The sequence below is a fragment of the Homalodisca vitripennis genome, chromosome X, assembly GCF_021130785.1.
Source record: "Homalodisca vitripennis isolate AUS2020 chromosome X, UT_GWSS_2.1, whole genome shotgun sequence".
NCBI lineage: Eukaryota > Metazoa > Arthropoda > Insecta > Hemiptera > Cicadellidae > Homalodisca > Homalodisca vitripennis.
In genome coordinates this window covers 141,245,628-141,261,432 of record NC_060215.1, presented here as the reverse complement: position 1 = coordinate 141,261,432, position 15,805 = coordinate 141,245,628, and the positions used below count along the sequence as shown (strand labels likewise).

Genomic DNA, 15,805 nt, shown 5'->3' with positions numbered 1-15,805 from the left:
TCGCCTATTATGTACTCACTAGGAGACCTCATTAGTTGGATTTGCATTTCCAATGGCCATATCATCTTTCCAACACCTTTCCTGTATTTGAAATTTTGAAAGTAAATGAACGAAACAATTGTATAATGTTCTTCCAGAGGGGTCATGGGGACCTTTCACTCCCACTCCTGCGTCTGGTGGAATCGCTTGTTGGTAGTCAAAGTCAAAGTTAAAATATCTTTATTACATCATCGTCAAGATGAGAATGGTGTCACAGAGAATTTACAATACAGGTCCAACCAGGTCAATACAATACAATACAATACAATGCGTTATTGCAGGCGTAGCAGGCTTGTCTCCCGTTGCGGGATGGGGGGAGGGAAGTAAGGGGAACAGGACTAGGTTATTGACCAGCTACAATGGAAGAAATATTCTAATGAGTTACACAAGAATAATATTTCCTCAACTTCTCCTTTCCTACAGTACCTGGCCTCTTTTGGGAGAGAAATGAGTCTGATGATGGGGCTGAATGAAGGTTGTAATTCTCAGTCAAACACGGTTTCCTGAATCCTGAATCCTTTTTACTTAGATTATCTTCTATAAATTAAATACACTTTTTAATGAAGCGTAGAAGCCCAACCTTAATGACGAAAGAGTTAGAAGTGTACAGCAGGCATGTGAAATATCGGTGATAGATAGCTCTTCGTTGCTTTCCACTTATGGGTTGAATTTGTCTGTGTTTGAGGACTGGAGCTGTTCAGCGAGAATGGGCGCGGTTTCTGCACCGCCTTTTGCATGGTACTGTTTTATTTTAATTCTAGCAAGCTCTGCGTTCTAGTTTAAGATCTTTGGCTCAATTTAACTACAACTGATTCACTTCTATCCAGATAACATTCCTCATACCCATTCTACCACTCGTAATGGCTAACCAAATTTCCTTCGAACTCCTCGGAGAAGGAGGGGACGATGCGGCGACTCCCACTATAGATTTGAATTTGGCGCTCGTAATCTATCAGTAGACGCAAACTTGACAGTCAGCTGCTCTGACCCTTAGGTCATAGTTTTAACAATGGGAGCCTCCTACCTTCAGGAATTCTAGTGGACAGGTTCTGGTAGGATGATTCCTGCCTAGGTTAGCAAGCAGAGAGCGGAGGTTGTGTCTGAGTCATTGTGCGACTATCACGTAGAGTGGACCGGGTAGAAGTGCATGTACGTTGTCTAGATTGATTTGATTTATGATTATTTGCTTTATTCCTTAGGTGGAACATAGGGCTGCCACAAAGTCACGCCATTCTTCTCTGTTCTCAGCCATCTGCTTCACGTTTTGCCAGGTTTTTCTTACAGTTCTCAACTCTTTTTCTGCTGTCCGTCTCCAGGTCATCCTTGGGCGGCCCCTTTTTCTATGGCCTTGAGGGTTCCAATCAAAACTATGTCTTGCTATGTTGTTATGGTCTCGTCTCATTGTATGACCTATCCAGCCCCATTTTCTGCGTCGGATTGTCAATTCGATTGGTTCTTGCCCACTCCTACGCCATAGTTCCTAGTTTGTCACAGTATCTGGCCACCATATCCTGTGAATATTACGTAGGCAGCGATTTACAAACACCTGAATCTTCATTGTGAGCCGTTTAGTTAACTTCCATGTTTCACAGGTGTATAGGAGAACCGACTTCACATTACTATTAAAAATCCGTAACTTAGTGCCTTTTCTTATCATTGCCGATCTCCAAATAGGCCACAATTGTGAGAAGGCTTGCTTTGCCTTGCGTATTCTGCTGGCTATGTCCTCGTCTGCCCGACCATTTTCACTTATCATGCTTCCCAAATAACAGAAATTAGGAACTCTCTCAACACTTTCATCCCCGATCTTGATATTTTCCTGGTTTTGACTATTGACACGGATTTCTTTTGTCTTCTTAACATTAATTCTGAGTCCATCTCTAGCTGCTTCCAATCTGAGGTCATTTAACTTGCTCTGCATATCACCAAAGGTATGAGAAAGGAAACATAGGTCATCTGCAAAATCAAGATCTTCCAATCTCTCTGCCAACCTCCATTGTATACCTCTCGGTCTGTTAAGCGCCCTTTTCAAAACAATGTCAAGAACCATAAGAAAGAGAATAGGAGACAAAATACATCCTTGTTTAACTCCTGAAAGTACATGAAATGGTTCAGAAACTTTACCATGATGCACTATTTTGCAGGAATGACCACTATACAATGCCCTAACTAGATTTATTATTTTCTGGGGAATACCAAACGTCTGCATTGCCTCCCATATTCTTCTTCTATCCACACTATTGAATGCTTTTTTCAAAATCTATGAATGAAAGGTATAGTGTTGCTTGATACTCTGTAAATTGTTCTACAATAACTCTCAGTGTGTTGATCTGGTCTGCACAAGATTTTCCTGCCCTAAAACCACTTTGCTCTCTTCTTCAAGCCTTACGTTGTCTAGGCTTAAGTATAATTGTTAGGGAATTTTCGGAAACCGTATCTAAATTATTAGTTTATCTTTCGTCATCAAAGCTGTTTGGGTTTGGATAGGGGAAATCTAGTGGTGGATCCACGGCTAATTATTATTCCTCTGGAAAGGTGCCCTCTTCTGGTTGCGACGACACGAGGTCGCAAATTAACCAAAAAAAAGAATTATTTTGGATTTATTCAGTTTTCCTGACTAAAAATCATGTATTCACATCAAGCTAACCGTATAGCATGATTTACTGAGTTGGTTCATTACATTTATCTTTTCTAATTAATAGGTCTTGCAAAGGGTAACAGAAATACCAGATAACGAAAGAATGCAAACGATAGTGAAAGAATGCAAACGATAGCGAAAGAATGCAAATAATAGCGAAAGAATGCAAACAATGGCGAAAGAATGCAAACGATAGTGGGACCAGAGCTCACAGTATCTACTAACAATTATTGGATATTAAAACTGTTGAAATTAAAAATATTCACAAAGGCTGAATATAATACGAAATTGTTTTGACAAATTAATAAATATTAACTTTGGATGGTACAAAACAAATAAATCCAAAATATATCAATAAAAGCCTAAATATATGAATAAAATCCAAATGGTTGGCAATACACTCTCATAGCCAGACTCATGTTCAACTCAACCTTATATTGTAAGCTACGCCTAACTAGAAAGAGATTCAATTCAACATGTGATGTACTCACATACGCGGCAGACTCACTGCCACTGCTGCCACCAGTTGGTGCAACATTGGGAGATATCAGAGAGTAATACGGCTTGACACTGACATCCTCTACATCTATTCCCAAAATGTATGCGCACACCTGTGCTACCTGAAATGCAAGAATACAACTTTTCATTTTACAAATCTTAACAAAAAACTAGTGTCAAGCAGCAGAAGATAACACATTTCCCATCTCGTTCATCAATTCCCCGTAAAGAAAAATTCGTGAGTGACATAAAAAAACTGGTTTTGACCATTTAAAATCAGTTCTATCATTTTTTTTAAAGTGAATGTATCCCATGAGTGAGTTAAATTCAACATTTTAATTTTAGTGAGGTACTGTAATGTTAACAAAAACAGCAACTGGTTTTACATGATGATAGAAGTCAGGTTGAAACCAACATTTTCTCAACTCCATTTCCAAAATATGAACCGTTTGGGTCTTGATCCCCTAGAGAAACCTCAAAACTTACATTAGATTTACACTTTTATGATTAACAAAAATATCCCAAATTTCATTTGACTTTTTAAAGTACTTTTCTCATGTTTCATAGAGCCTTCATATGAGTTAAGAATATTACCTTTATATTTTTATAAATGTGCTATCCATGTTTGATGGATTTCTTTAAAAACGTACATTTATTCTATTTTTACTTCATTTTAGAGATAAGATAAAGAGATTATTTTTGTAATATACCCTCACTATCCTATCATTATTACAACAAATATTTAAACTGGGAGTAATGGTAGAAAGGGTTTAAATGGCTTGAAAAGATAACAGGAAAATTGTAAATTATTATGATGTTGTTGTGTAACAAAAATAACTTAAACATTTCGATAACTGTTATCGGGTCTCTTCTTCAGCTGACAAATGCTTGAAACACAAAGTTAAACATGTATAAAGGTTTATTAAGAACCATTGCAGACGCTGCACTAAGCGGAAGGTGAATAGAGCTCAACTCAATATTTACATTGAATCAACTCTTCCCACCATAGCTACGTTATATCAATTTGTCTTCTTCAATATACTCTCAGTGTTTTGCTATGCATTTCTTACACCTTCTTTTTTATTTCTCAAAGCACTCCTGGAAGTCTTTGGAAGTTAGGATTGTGAGTTTTAGTTTTGGAAACGAGGTTTTGTTATAATAATTTGGTACAGCATGATTTTTACACCCAAATATTAAATTAAGATTGTGCAATGCCTTTGATTTACATAAATTAAGTTTATCAGCAATCATTCATAGAGTTTTTAGATGATCAGACAAGAGACCACATATAATCAATTCTTATTTGTTGAAAGAAGGTACCAAATAGATCAATTAGTCATACACTAATTGATATATCAAATTAGTGTATCACAGAACGATGGCAAATGTATAGAAAAATCCTGTTTTCCTTCACAATCCTTCCATTGTCTAAAACAAAGTTCAAACAAAGAATACCAATTAGTATTTATTTAAGCTATCCATAACTAAATCTTTTCCTTCAGTATGTATTATATTTGTTTAAGCTTAGTTTATACCTTTGTATTAAGTCCTTGACCCATCTCAATGCATCCGTGGCTGATTGAGACAGTACCATCCCCTCCATACACAGATACCATGGAATGGTAGTTGCCAAAATAGGAGAACGGATAGTCCATGGGTACTAATGAGATGCCACGTTTCTTCCACCGATTCGTCTGAAACATGACAGGTCTTAAACTCACATCATGATGCATTGCTAAAACAAATTGATGCCTTTTACATTTAGGAAGCACAAGAGTTATATTCATTCATGGTACAATATCTAATTCTCCAAACAATGAGCCATACTGAAGTGAGAAAACTGTTAAATGATTAACTTGCAAAAGTATGTAAAGTTAACTGATATTATATTTTCTTGAAATTTCTATTTTCTTGAAATTTCTATCTTTCCTCTTTAAATTGATATGTAAAACTTTATTCCTATAAAATGTAATAAATTTTAAAAAAAATTTCAAAACTTACATTTTTTGAAGAAAAATAAAAACTCCCGCATGTCTTGTATTACTTGAAAATTAACTTTTGAATAAATAATATAAGTAATTTCAATTTTTTTAAAGGCATTTACTATATACATATTTACAAATAATTATTTTATTTGCCAAAAAAATTCCAAATGCTAAAAAAAATTATTGTTGTCGTAGACAGACTGACGACGCGCCAGGCCACGTCAGTCGATAAACAAAAGCCTCAAGCGGGTATGACGTAGTAGCGCCTAGCGGAATTTTTCTGAACTAACCAACTAAGCTGGCTTTTTAATGCAGCAGACGGCACTCGAATATCACTCGGGGCAACTCCGTATATCAATCGGCAAAGCTGTGCTCGAGTCACGCTCGAGCGCCGGCCGGGTGATTAAACAACGGCGCTCGAGTCTGGCTCGAGCGTAAACTCGAATGTGTTAAATTATTATAAGTTTCTAAAGTTATAAGAATTCTTTTAATATATAACTGCATGTTTTACAATTTTTTCTTAACTAGCAGTTAAAAATCAAGAAAATCACATATTTTTAAAGAAAAATACACAATTATTAGATAAATTTCAAATTCTTGAACATTGAATGTGTTTTAAAAAGATCATGTACAATAAAACCTCGATTATCATAAATAATACGGGCTGAAAATGTTTTGTGAAATATAAGTAGTAGGCATGGGTAAATCCAGGAATCCTTTGCAACAGTTCCAATAGTTACAGTTGCAACTAAACAATAGTTGCAATGAACTGTTGTGCCGCAACTGTGGGGAAGAAGCAGTTCTCCGCAGCGGTAAAAGTCTAAAAGTCAGTTACAGTAGTGGGTACATTAGTTGCTAGTACCATTAAAACAAAGTGGAGTCTAAACAAACAAAGCACTAAGAAATTGTCAAATCAATAGGTTTATTTGATATGTTAACCTATTATCATAAAATGTTGCTTTGTTTAAATAAAAGGCTGAGATGTTTCAATAATAACTCATTGCTGTTTATAAAACTGGTTTTTTATGTGCTTTTTTAAGATTTATAATGAGTATTGAGTAATGAGTTTTAATTATTTAGGATGTTTTAGGTAACACACTTGCAGAATAATCCTAACTAATATAACTGCAAGTCTAATCTTTTGGGTTGTTGGGCAAGATAGTGAATCAGTCTTTAATAACAAAAATTTGTTTTTACTATAGGTAATGATCATTGACGATGGTCTTGAGTCTAGTTTCAATTTCAACAGTTGTGCAAAATGTAACGACGGCAGTTGTATACATCGACAGTACCACCATTGAGCTTGCAACTGCCATAAACAAATCAGACAATGGTAGCGAGCTGAAACCATCATCTGAGAGTAACCGTTCCAAAACAACTGTTCCACGGTATTTTACTCATCTTTAATACGTAGTTACATTCAAGTAATAAAATTACTGTATTATTTTATAATATGTACAGAAAAAGAAATATGTAACAGAATTTTTACAGTTGAAGACCTCAGAGGCAAGAGTTAACGACACTGATCTTGCCACTGCAAGACAAGCACTGAGTGCTAAAGGGGAAACAGGTTTTGCTGCAACCTGCAAGGTTGGCTAGGGCGACACTGACATTCCAAGATAAGATGTGGAAGGGATGGCGATGGGGTCGGTGTGAGGGGGTGTAAGGGATAATGGATGGTGACTCATCTACTGACAGTACAGTTATGACTGAACGCTCGGCCAGTGAAAGCTCGGATGGTGTTGAGGAGCAGGGTTTTATTGCTCTTTTCTGTAAACATTGGCCTGGTGCCGAGAGGGTTGAGATGTTGTCCTCCAATGAAAGCCCTCGCAATAAAGTTTTGAGTGCTGCTAATATAATATTGAAGTTATAACATGGCCAAATTATTTGTTTTTTCTGTGACTTCTCGATTCAAGACTACAGAACTATTTTCATATCAAACCATTTCCGACAACTCGGTTATCCGATAATCTAATACTGCATGTAAGTTTACATCATTAGAACCTTACTTTAAGCAATAGAAATTATGTAAAAGCATTTGTACAAATAAAATATAACTACTGATATATTCACCTTAGAAGTAAAAATGATAGAGTGACAATGACTCAAATGAAATAAAGAAACATTTTATAAATATGTTTGAAAATATTAAAACAAATAGAAAGTGTGACCGCTAACAATGGAAATGGGCAAAACCATCTGTTCTCTGACATGACCGTTGACAAACTGAGCGTGCTTGTGTAGAGACACCATGAGCTTGATGGCTAACAAAGAATGAGGGGCTACCAATTGTTTTGCCGCTCTTGCAATGATGAGAACTCTGCACTAGCTTTGAACTTTGACTCATTGGAAATGAGTTTTGGGAAAGCATTCTCTAACAAGGAATTTTTATAATAATACAGGTAACTCTCTCTGTAAGGAGATGTAACTGTGAGCAGTCTTGAAATGTAAGATTGTAGATAGGACCACAAGCTCTAGTTGCATTACATCCTTGAAGTAAAATTTGCAGAGTTTACATAAAAGAAACTAGATCTGAGCTATTGTCACATGATTATCTATAGTTCTGTGAATATTGATTGCCATTAAAGAGAATAAAAAGCATTGTAAGTGTGTATCTATTGACATTGTTTACTCTTAGCTCTATTTTTTACAAGTTATCAAACAATTGACATTACTCACTATGGGTAAACATATATTTAAGTAACTAAACTCATTTTAGATAAAGTATTATCTCATGTTCCCTTACCTGATTGAACTGCTGGATATCTCTGACCCTCTTCTCGTAATCAGCTGACCTCTTCAAGTCATCTACCAAAGCTGGTAATGGGGAATCAACTTGCCGTTTGTTTGCCAACTTAACTTCTGTTGGATCTTTCTTCAGAGCTTGAGCTATGTGTTCCATGATGGTTTCGATAGCTGAGATAGCTTCAGTTGATCCTACAATTGAAATACAATTTTGAAAAAAGCTGGCCTCCCCTGCTTCCATGGAGAAATTACTGAGATTAATAACTGAAATCCTTCCTCATGGATCTCGACAGGAGATGGATCCCCTACCCACAACCTTACCCATCCAGAATATTTTTTTTTTATTTATCTATTACATGAACATTAAGAACAGTAATTTGTCAAATTGTCTAATATCCTGTCACTCCGGAAGCAATGCAATGGTCCTTTTAAAACTAAGTGCACTTTCTGAGCTTCTTGTTCTAAGAGAGCAAAAGAAAATGGAGCAAAGATGATGGGTGAATTAATTGTTCAAAAATGTGTTTGCTTGTTTAAAAGTAGTGGAACAAACATCCACGCTAAAGAATGAAGTAGCAGGCCGTAAGAGATCACTTGAAAGAAATCAACATGAAAGTTTGCAAAAATGTAATGTTTTGTTATCTCAGAGCTTTTGGATGAATTTATACAAATCTCCAGGAATGTTTCATATGAGGTAGTGACTTAGGGTACTGAAAGTTTATGCTGAATATTTTCCAAAAATCTTTTCAGAAGATAACAATACACACAAAAATTACCATAGTTCTGAAATAGTTTCTGAACATAATTGTAACCAGAAATTAAACTGGGTCAAGTACTTGAATCCTGAGACTTAAGAATAGGATCAGCATAAAAACCAACAAAAGCTTATCATAATTTTTCTAGCAGAAAGCTCATGGAAACGGTGTTCAGGATTACATAGGGGTGCTGGTAGAATTAATGAGCTGTGGTACAACTATCATCAATGCAGATACGTACACAACAGTATTAAAAAACCTAAAACAAATAATTTCAAAACAAATAACATTTTCTGTTTTCATGTGTGTCAGTTTTCTCCATGGCAACACCCATCTCCACACTGATGAGAAAACCAAAGAGTTCAAATGGGATGTTTTTAGGCATACATCCACCTTACAGCTCAGATTATGCTCTCAGAACTTTCACGTCTTAATACATAAGAAAAAATAGCTGGGCTCCCAATGATTTGAGGATGATGAGGAGCTCAAAGATGTGGTCAACGGACGCCTCAAGGCACATGTGGAAGAATTTTTTGCTGAAGGAATTTGGAAGTTCGTCAAAGAGTGTTTAGTGAATAGGTATAATAAACAATTAAATGGAAACTATGTTCAAAATTAACTCTTTCCGCTCGGAGCGGTAATGTTAGAATGTCCACAGAGATCGGATGGGCAGCAGTGTTGGCCACCGCCATTTCCTCTAGCGCGCGCATATGTGTAGTAAAAATGGAAAAGGCTGTAAGTGCCAGAAACTAAAATTTTCAGTATTCAATAAAATATGTCTAAAACATTGAATATTTACTAATAAAATATTTTTTTATATTTATAAAAAATATAAAATCAATAGGAATAACATATAATACAATTTCTGCTATAAATATATAAGCGGAAACCAAAAAAATATGGAAAAAGATATATAAGAGCAATCGGTTTTTTTTTTTTGTGGAAAAGGATGTATGTGCCTTTCTTTATTTAATAAATGATGTAAGTGAAGGGTTAGTTTAAAAAAAAGGATGTAAGTCCAGTATTGTTTTAGAAGCGTTTAATGTACACCATAACATCAAAATATGTTACAAGGATACATGATAATACGTACAAAAGATAAAACACTTTTAGTCATAGTCTGTGACTTTCTGAAAAAAGTTACATAATATACGTAATATTATTAATAATTATTTTTAATATTATTAACTCTAGGACTTTGTACATTAAAATACCTTACTTTTAATACAACTAGTAGTCCTTGTCTTCAATGTCTGCATCCACCTCCATGACACCATCAGGAAACTGGTGTCTGCTGCCAGAAGATCTCTATAAAACTGCTTGTCTTCTGCCTTTTCTATGTAGTCTATCATTCCTATCAGATCGTTCTTCTTTTCTTGTGAGATTTTTGATTTAAACTGGATTTTTGGCAAGTCCTTTAAGTCGGGAAGATTGCCAAGGTCGGCCTTTTTCTTTAAGACGTCAAACTTTGGTTCCATGTTACCATACCATCATCTTGAAGTGCCAAAACTGACGCTACCTTCACTGTGCTTGGATTCCTTATGAGAAACTCGGAAGTGGGAAATTTTGCTGATAGCTAGATCTTTTGTGTTAATGAACTGATTTGCAAGACCTTTAAAATCTATAAAGTCTTCTGTCTTCATAGAAACAACTGTGAAGGGGGATTTAAATTTTTGCACTTGCAACTACATCTTCCAGGTCTTTAGGAACCATTGCTTTTGCATTTTTGCGGCGTTTTTCAATAATGCCAAAAGTCTCTGTCACAGTTCATATAACTGTGCCCACTTACAAGATACTTCAAGTTAATAGAGCGATAAAACCCTTTGTGAACTAGGTAAATAATTGCCATTAAGAGCATCCTGTTTTTATTTTGAGCACCACAGTTGTCGCACCATATTACAAGTCTTCTCCGAGAAAAATGGCCTTGAACAGTAGCAACTTTAAACAGACAAGAAGCTATTTCATTGGCTCCCCGACCTCCGATGCCCTCATGCCACATACACATAAACGCTTGAGTCATTATCCCCCACATGTATTCCTAGATTATAGCAAGAAAGTTGTCTGCAGTAAAACATGGTGCTATGGTTAAGCATGGGCACGAACATCACCTGTTGCAAGTCCATACATAATGTTGTAGCGGTACCAGTTGGAAGTTGGGACAAAGTAATATCCTCTTTCATGCAGACATGGGCCTTTTCAGCTTTTCGATGGTGAATTTCTTGTTTAGTTTTAACTTCCCCGTTTTGCCCCTTTCATTGGTCGTTGATGAAATCTGCACTTTAAAAAGATCACATTTTTTGCAAGTATCAGCTGCAAGAGCTTGAACTTGAGTTTTGGGAAATCTTTTTTTAATACTTCTGTATAAAAAACTATAGTTGACTGGACTTGTAGGGTATTGGGTTTTAAAATGCCATAAACATTCTGTGTTTGTTCAGGTCTGGGGACAAAAAACTCATTGCTTGATACTTTTCGGCAATAATGGCTTTCGTATCTTGGGAAAGAATTTATATGACACCTAACCAGATTACGGTCATTTTCTGTATACTTCACCTTGTGTTCATTTGATCCAGGGGTTTTCCCTCTTTTGTCTTCGAAAATCAAGCATCTTGTTTTTTTTTAGTTTGTAAACCAATCAACTTCCTTTCAGAAATAGCAAAAATTTCTTTTTAAAGTTTTTTTTGCAAATTTGTATGTTTTTGCCAGAACCATCAGGAATGTTGTATGCAAACGAGCAGGTGCGTCTACTCTCACTGGGATCATCGTAATTCCCGTGTCTTCTACGGGCAATAGGTAGCATCTGCATGTGGTTGAGTAAATATGTTCCTGGCTTTTTTCGTCAACTTTGTAGAATTCCATAAACAATATCAGTTTTTTTGTTCGTTACTCAAGTTTTTGCATTGGTACTTACATGAACAGCTTCGTTCAGGAGGTGGGGGGATTTTTTGCGGGGATAGTCTTTCCTTTACAAGTAACATAACTGTCTCCTTTTTCCCGAGGCCCTTCGTCTTCTCTCCACTAGAACTTTCTTACGAACAGGAGGTGCTTCCATTTTTAGTAAGATAGAACACTGCACTAATAAATACTTCAACGCCTGTTACACGCAACACACTTAAATAAAATAATCACTACGTAAAACAACACAAAACGTAAAAGCGGCGAGCATGCGTAGCGTCACTGCCCGCCCGGCAAACAGCAAATAACTACGGAATAGACAAGGAACATACATCATGGCGGGTGGACTTACATCGTTCTCCACTTCAACCCCGCACGGCTCTTACACGGTGCTGACATCTTCCGACTGCTCTACAAACTAGGGGCAATTTTTCTGGCACTTACTACCTTGTCTATCTTATTACGCTTGGCTTTTACTTCGCTTTTCACCGAAAAAGTCATTTTTTTTATTTTTGGCACTTACAACCTTTTCCATTTTTAGAGTCGCCGTCCTCAGAGATCGGATGGTCAGCTGTGCTGTCCGTTGAATAATCCTACTAGCGCTCGGATGGACAGCAGCGTTGACCACAAGTTATATACTCTTTTTTTTATTCTAACGTATTTTTTTATAATACAACGCATTAAGATCAATCAGCTGTTTCATTACAAAGCTTGGAAATTGATCATCTGGTCAATATTGCATTCTAGGCTTTCGTTTTATTGCGCTTTTAACCACATTGTCACTAGTGAGTTAACCTACACGCATTATTAGAACGGATTGTTTATTATTCTTAGTATTGTGCAATTTTATTAAATATTAGTGTACATGAAGTTTTGTAGATATCAGTGTAAATATAACTGTAAATAAAAGTGTAAATATATCAGTATTAATACCTGGTTTTACTGGTATTATTATTAATTACTGGTATTAGAGCTTGTTTGGCGATGTAAGGAACGAAAATAAAAAAGGAAGACCATCCCAATTGCAAGACATTTCCCGACTAAATGGGAAAACTTCATCTACCGTATCCTCTTGAAGGTAGAAAAGTGAAGAATTGCGTCGTGTGTAGCAGCAGAGCACAAGGCGGCACCAGGAAAAGGGTGAAGTTTTATTGCAAAACTTGTGAAAATGAGCCCGGTCTTCACATTGGTGTTTGTTTTGAAAAGTACCATTCATCTCAGATATTTTAACAACAAGATGACAACTAGCCTGCAGTTAAATTTGTATTCGGAACAATAATAACAGTTAAATTTTATTTTTTATCATGTTATAATTATTTACTGTCACATTATTAATACTCATTGTAACTCATGTTAGTTTATAGAAATATAACATTTCCTTCCATTGTAATACTTTTCAACTACATTATTATTTACCTTTGGACCTTTAAATCCATTTAACTTTTTAAAAGGCACAGTATCAATGACGCGGCGAAAATAAATCCGAGCTGGTGGGGACGCAACAATGACATGGCTGCTGTGTGCATGCAGGCGCCATAGTGGTCAGCACCGCTGCCCATCCGATCTGAGTGGACAGTACACGCTAAAATAATACGAGCCTACGAGAAGCCATATTTGGGTCAGCGCTGCTGCCCATCCGAGCGGAAAGGGTTAAAGGAAAATCATTGTTTTAAGATGCATACTTTTGCATTTAAAAAAAGAATGGAGGTTATTTTTTAATAGCCCGTGTATGTTATTTGTCAATGTAATAGATTCTAGTTTATGTCATTGTAAATTTCAAATGGTCGATTGAGAGTTTTCCTGCAAAACTTATGGTTTTTGAGCTTTTAATTTTAAAACTGAGCAATACTTTTGGAACATTTTTACAGTATTGGTCAAAATAAAACAGTGCATAGTAATTTTGTTCATAAGTAAAACATAAATACATATCAAGTAATTTGATTTATAGGCTATTAGAAATAAGCAGAGGAACCATATTTGCCATACTTATATTTGACTCTAATTGTAAATCTTTATCAGAGGTAATCAACAAGCCAATCCAAATTCAGCCAGTTTGACGATACAGAGCTACACTGTGAAGGTACACACACTACTTTGAACTTTAGTGATATAATGTGAAATTTTGGTTGGAAGATTATTTCCTTATTGTTGTTGTGTAATCAGGTCTAGTGTTAAAGTGATTACACTATCCTTCTGGTCTATCTTTCTGTTTCTGATACTTAGACCTAGCCTACTGTTTAGGAGAACTACTTGTTGAAAACATAGCCTACATTGTAAACTGAATTCTTTTTCTCTTACACATCTTATTTATATTTATATAAACATTACAAGATGTTTACTATGTGTCCTTGTTTGCTTATGTATCATGAAAATATAACCACTTTAAAAACTCGTAATAAACTTTTCATGGTATTAACCACTTTACAGACTAAATCAAATTTTTACTTCAACTTTAAATGAAGGCTATTGGCAGACATATTTGTGTCTTATTATTATCATAGTGTACAGTGTATAATATTTAATTAAAAAAAATTTTATGAAACAAAGCTATAACTTTATTAATTATTATGTTTAACGCAAAAACAAACATTAAACTGTTTATTTCCCAAATAACTATACCACTCTTTAAAACAATAACAGAATAGTTATTATCTTGATCACAGGTCCAGTATTCACTGTAATTATATAATAGAAAAACATTTTGATTCCTATAACATAATATGTCTATTGCTACAATTGGAAACATAGCCTACATTAACTGTAAACTAAATTATTTTACCTAATACTTCTTCGATCTGTTTTCTGTTTGTATATTCATACAACCTATGCACAATAAATAAAATGTGTTGTTCAATTCATATATATATATATATATATATAATATTTATATATATATATATATATATATATATATATATATATATATATATTTAGTCTGATTTCTGATATCCCACAGATTCCTTAAAATTACTTTTATATTTTTTATTGTAATTACATTGACATTAGCTTTTAGTAGTTTACTTACAAATTAAAAGTTTGGGTGTTATAAAGGTTTTAATTATGCAAGTGCAATGAGTATCTTGGCTTATACTCATCTCTCCCCTTTGCTTATAGTGTACATTATGGATATATGAACCTTTATCATATTTAGCTGTGATCTACAAAGATTTTGGATTACTACTTACAAGTCCCATTTCACATGTTTTATTGAATTTTCCAGTGTAAAGTGCTTAAGAAATTAACATGATAGCAATATTAATTAAATCAAAGTGAGGCAAGGTTTAAAAACTAAAAAGTACATTCTAAAAAAATGGAGAAAATCCCTCTAAGGTGGGGCAGTTGGCTCTGGGGTAGGGTGGTAGCAGATCAGAAGGGCAGATCTTGTGTGTGGCAGGTAGTTAGTTATGTAGTGCAGGGTTTTCCTAATTTCCTCAAAACAATACCAATTTTTTATAGTCGCAGTTAGATAACTTTTAAAGGATTTTTTATTAAAATTACATTATTGTAGCTCTATGGTAAGATGCATTTGAAATTCACTACATTGTGGGATTATCTTTCTTTTAGATGAATTATTTTTTTTAGTTCTTTCCTCACCTTCATTCATCTAATATTGCCTTCATACTCACTTCTTAAGCACGTCCCACTGAAAATATCAATAAAACATACAAAGTGTGACTTATAAACATTTACTATGTTTTTGACAATTAGTTAAGGATTTTGACAACAGTTGACTTGAAATTTTAGTTTATTGAATTCCACGTAGATTTATAATCGTTCCTGTTATTATTATAACTTCTGATTGGCTGAAGAAACTATTTAAAGGACCCCAGTCTACGACTGGCCCAAACTATTTTGTAATGGCCAAGTATTCGTGGAAAGAAAGAGCCATAAATTCAATATTTCCTAAATAGAATTCAAACAAGAACCATAACAAATTTAATGATATGATATTTACTTCACCTAATGATTATAGGCCGGCTATCATGATGGATGATGTATTTCTGAATGACGCTGATTGTGCTTAACTCCTAGTAGCACTCTCAGGAAAGGTGTTAACTTGGATGGACCATGTAGACAGTATATGTACAAAGGTTTTATCCAGCATTATAAAAAGTTTTTCCATACATTGTTTGAAATAAATTTCTTGTGATGGCATATTACGGTACGATCTTTCCACACAATTATTATGGGATAAGTATTTGGTGATATAGGTTTACAACTTTGTAAAAAACCTCATCAGTCATATGTAATCTGAA

General features: G+C 35.0%; 1 protein-coding gene across 2 annotated transcripts in view; it reads right to left on the bottom strand.

The window, feature by feature from the left end:
• Nucleotides 1-15,805, bottom strand: part of LOC124369924 (xanthine dehydrogenase-like) — a 292,507-nt gene that overhangs the window by 77,082 nt on the left and 199,620 nt on the right. For both annotated transcript variants that reach the window (XM_046828119.1, XM_046828118.1), the window contains exons 19-21: nucleotides 7,907-8,097; nucleotides 4,711-4,869; nucleotides 3,169-3,297 (exon numbers count right to left, since the gene is read on the bottom strand). In XM_046828119.1, coding sequence (XP_046684075.1) covers nucleotides 3,169-3,297; nucleotides 4,711-4,869; nucleotides 7,907-8,097 — 479 coding nt within the window. The remainder of the gene's footprint in view (nucleotides 1-3,168; nucleotides 3,298-4,710; nucleotides 4,870-7,906; nucleotides 8,098-15,805) is intronic.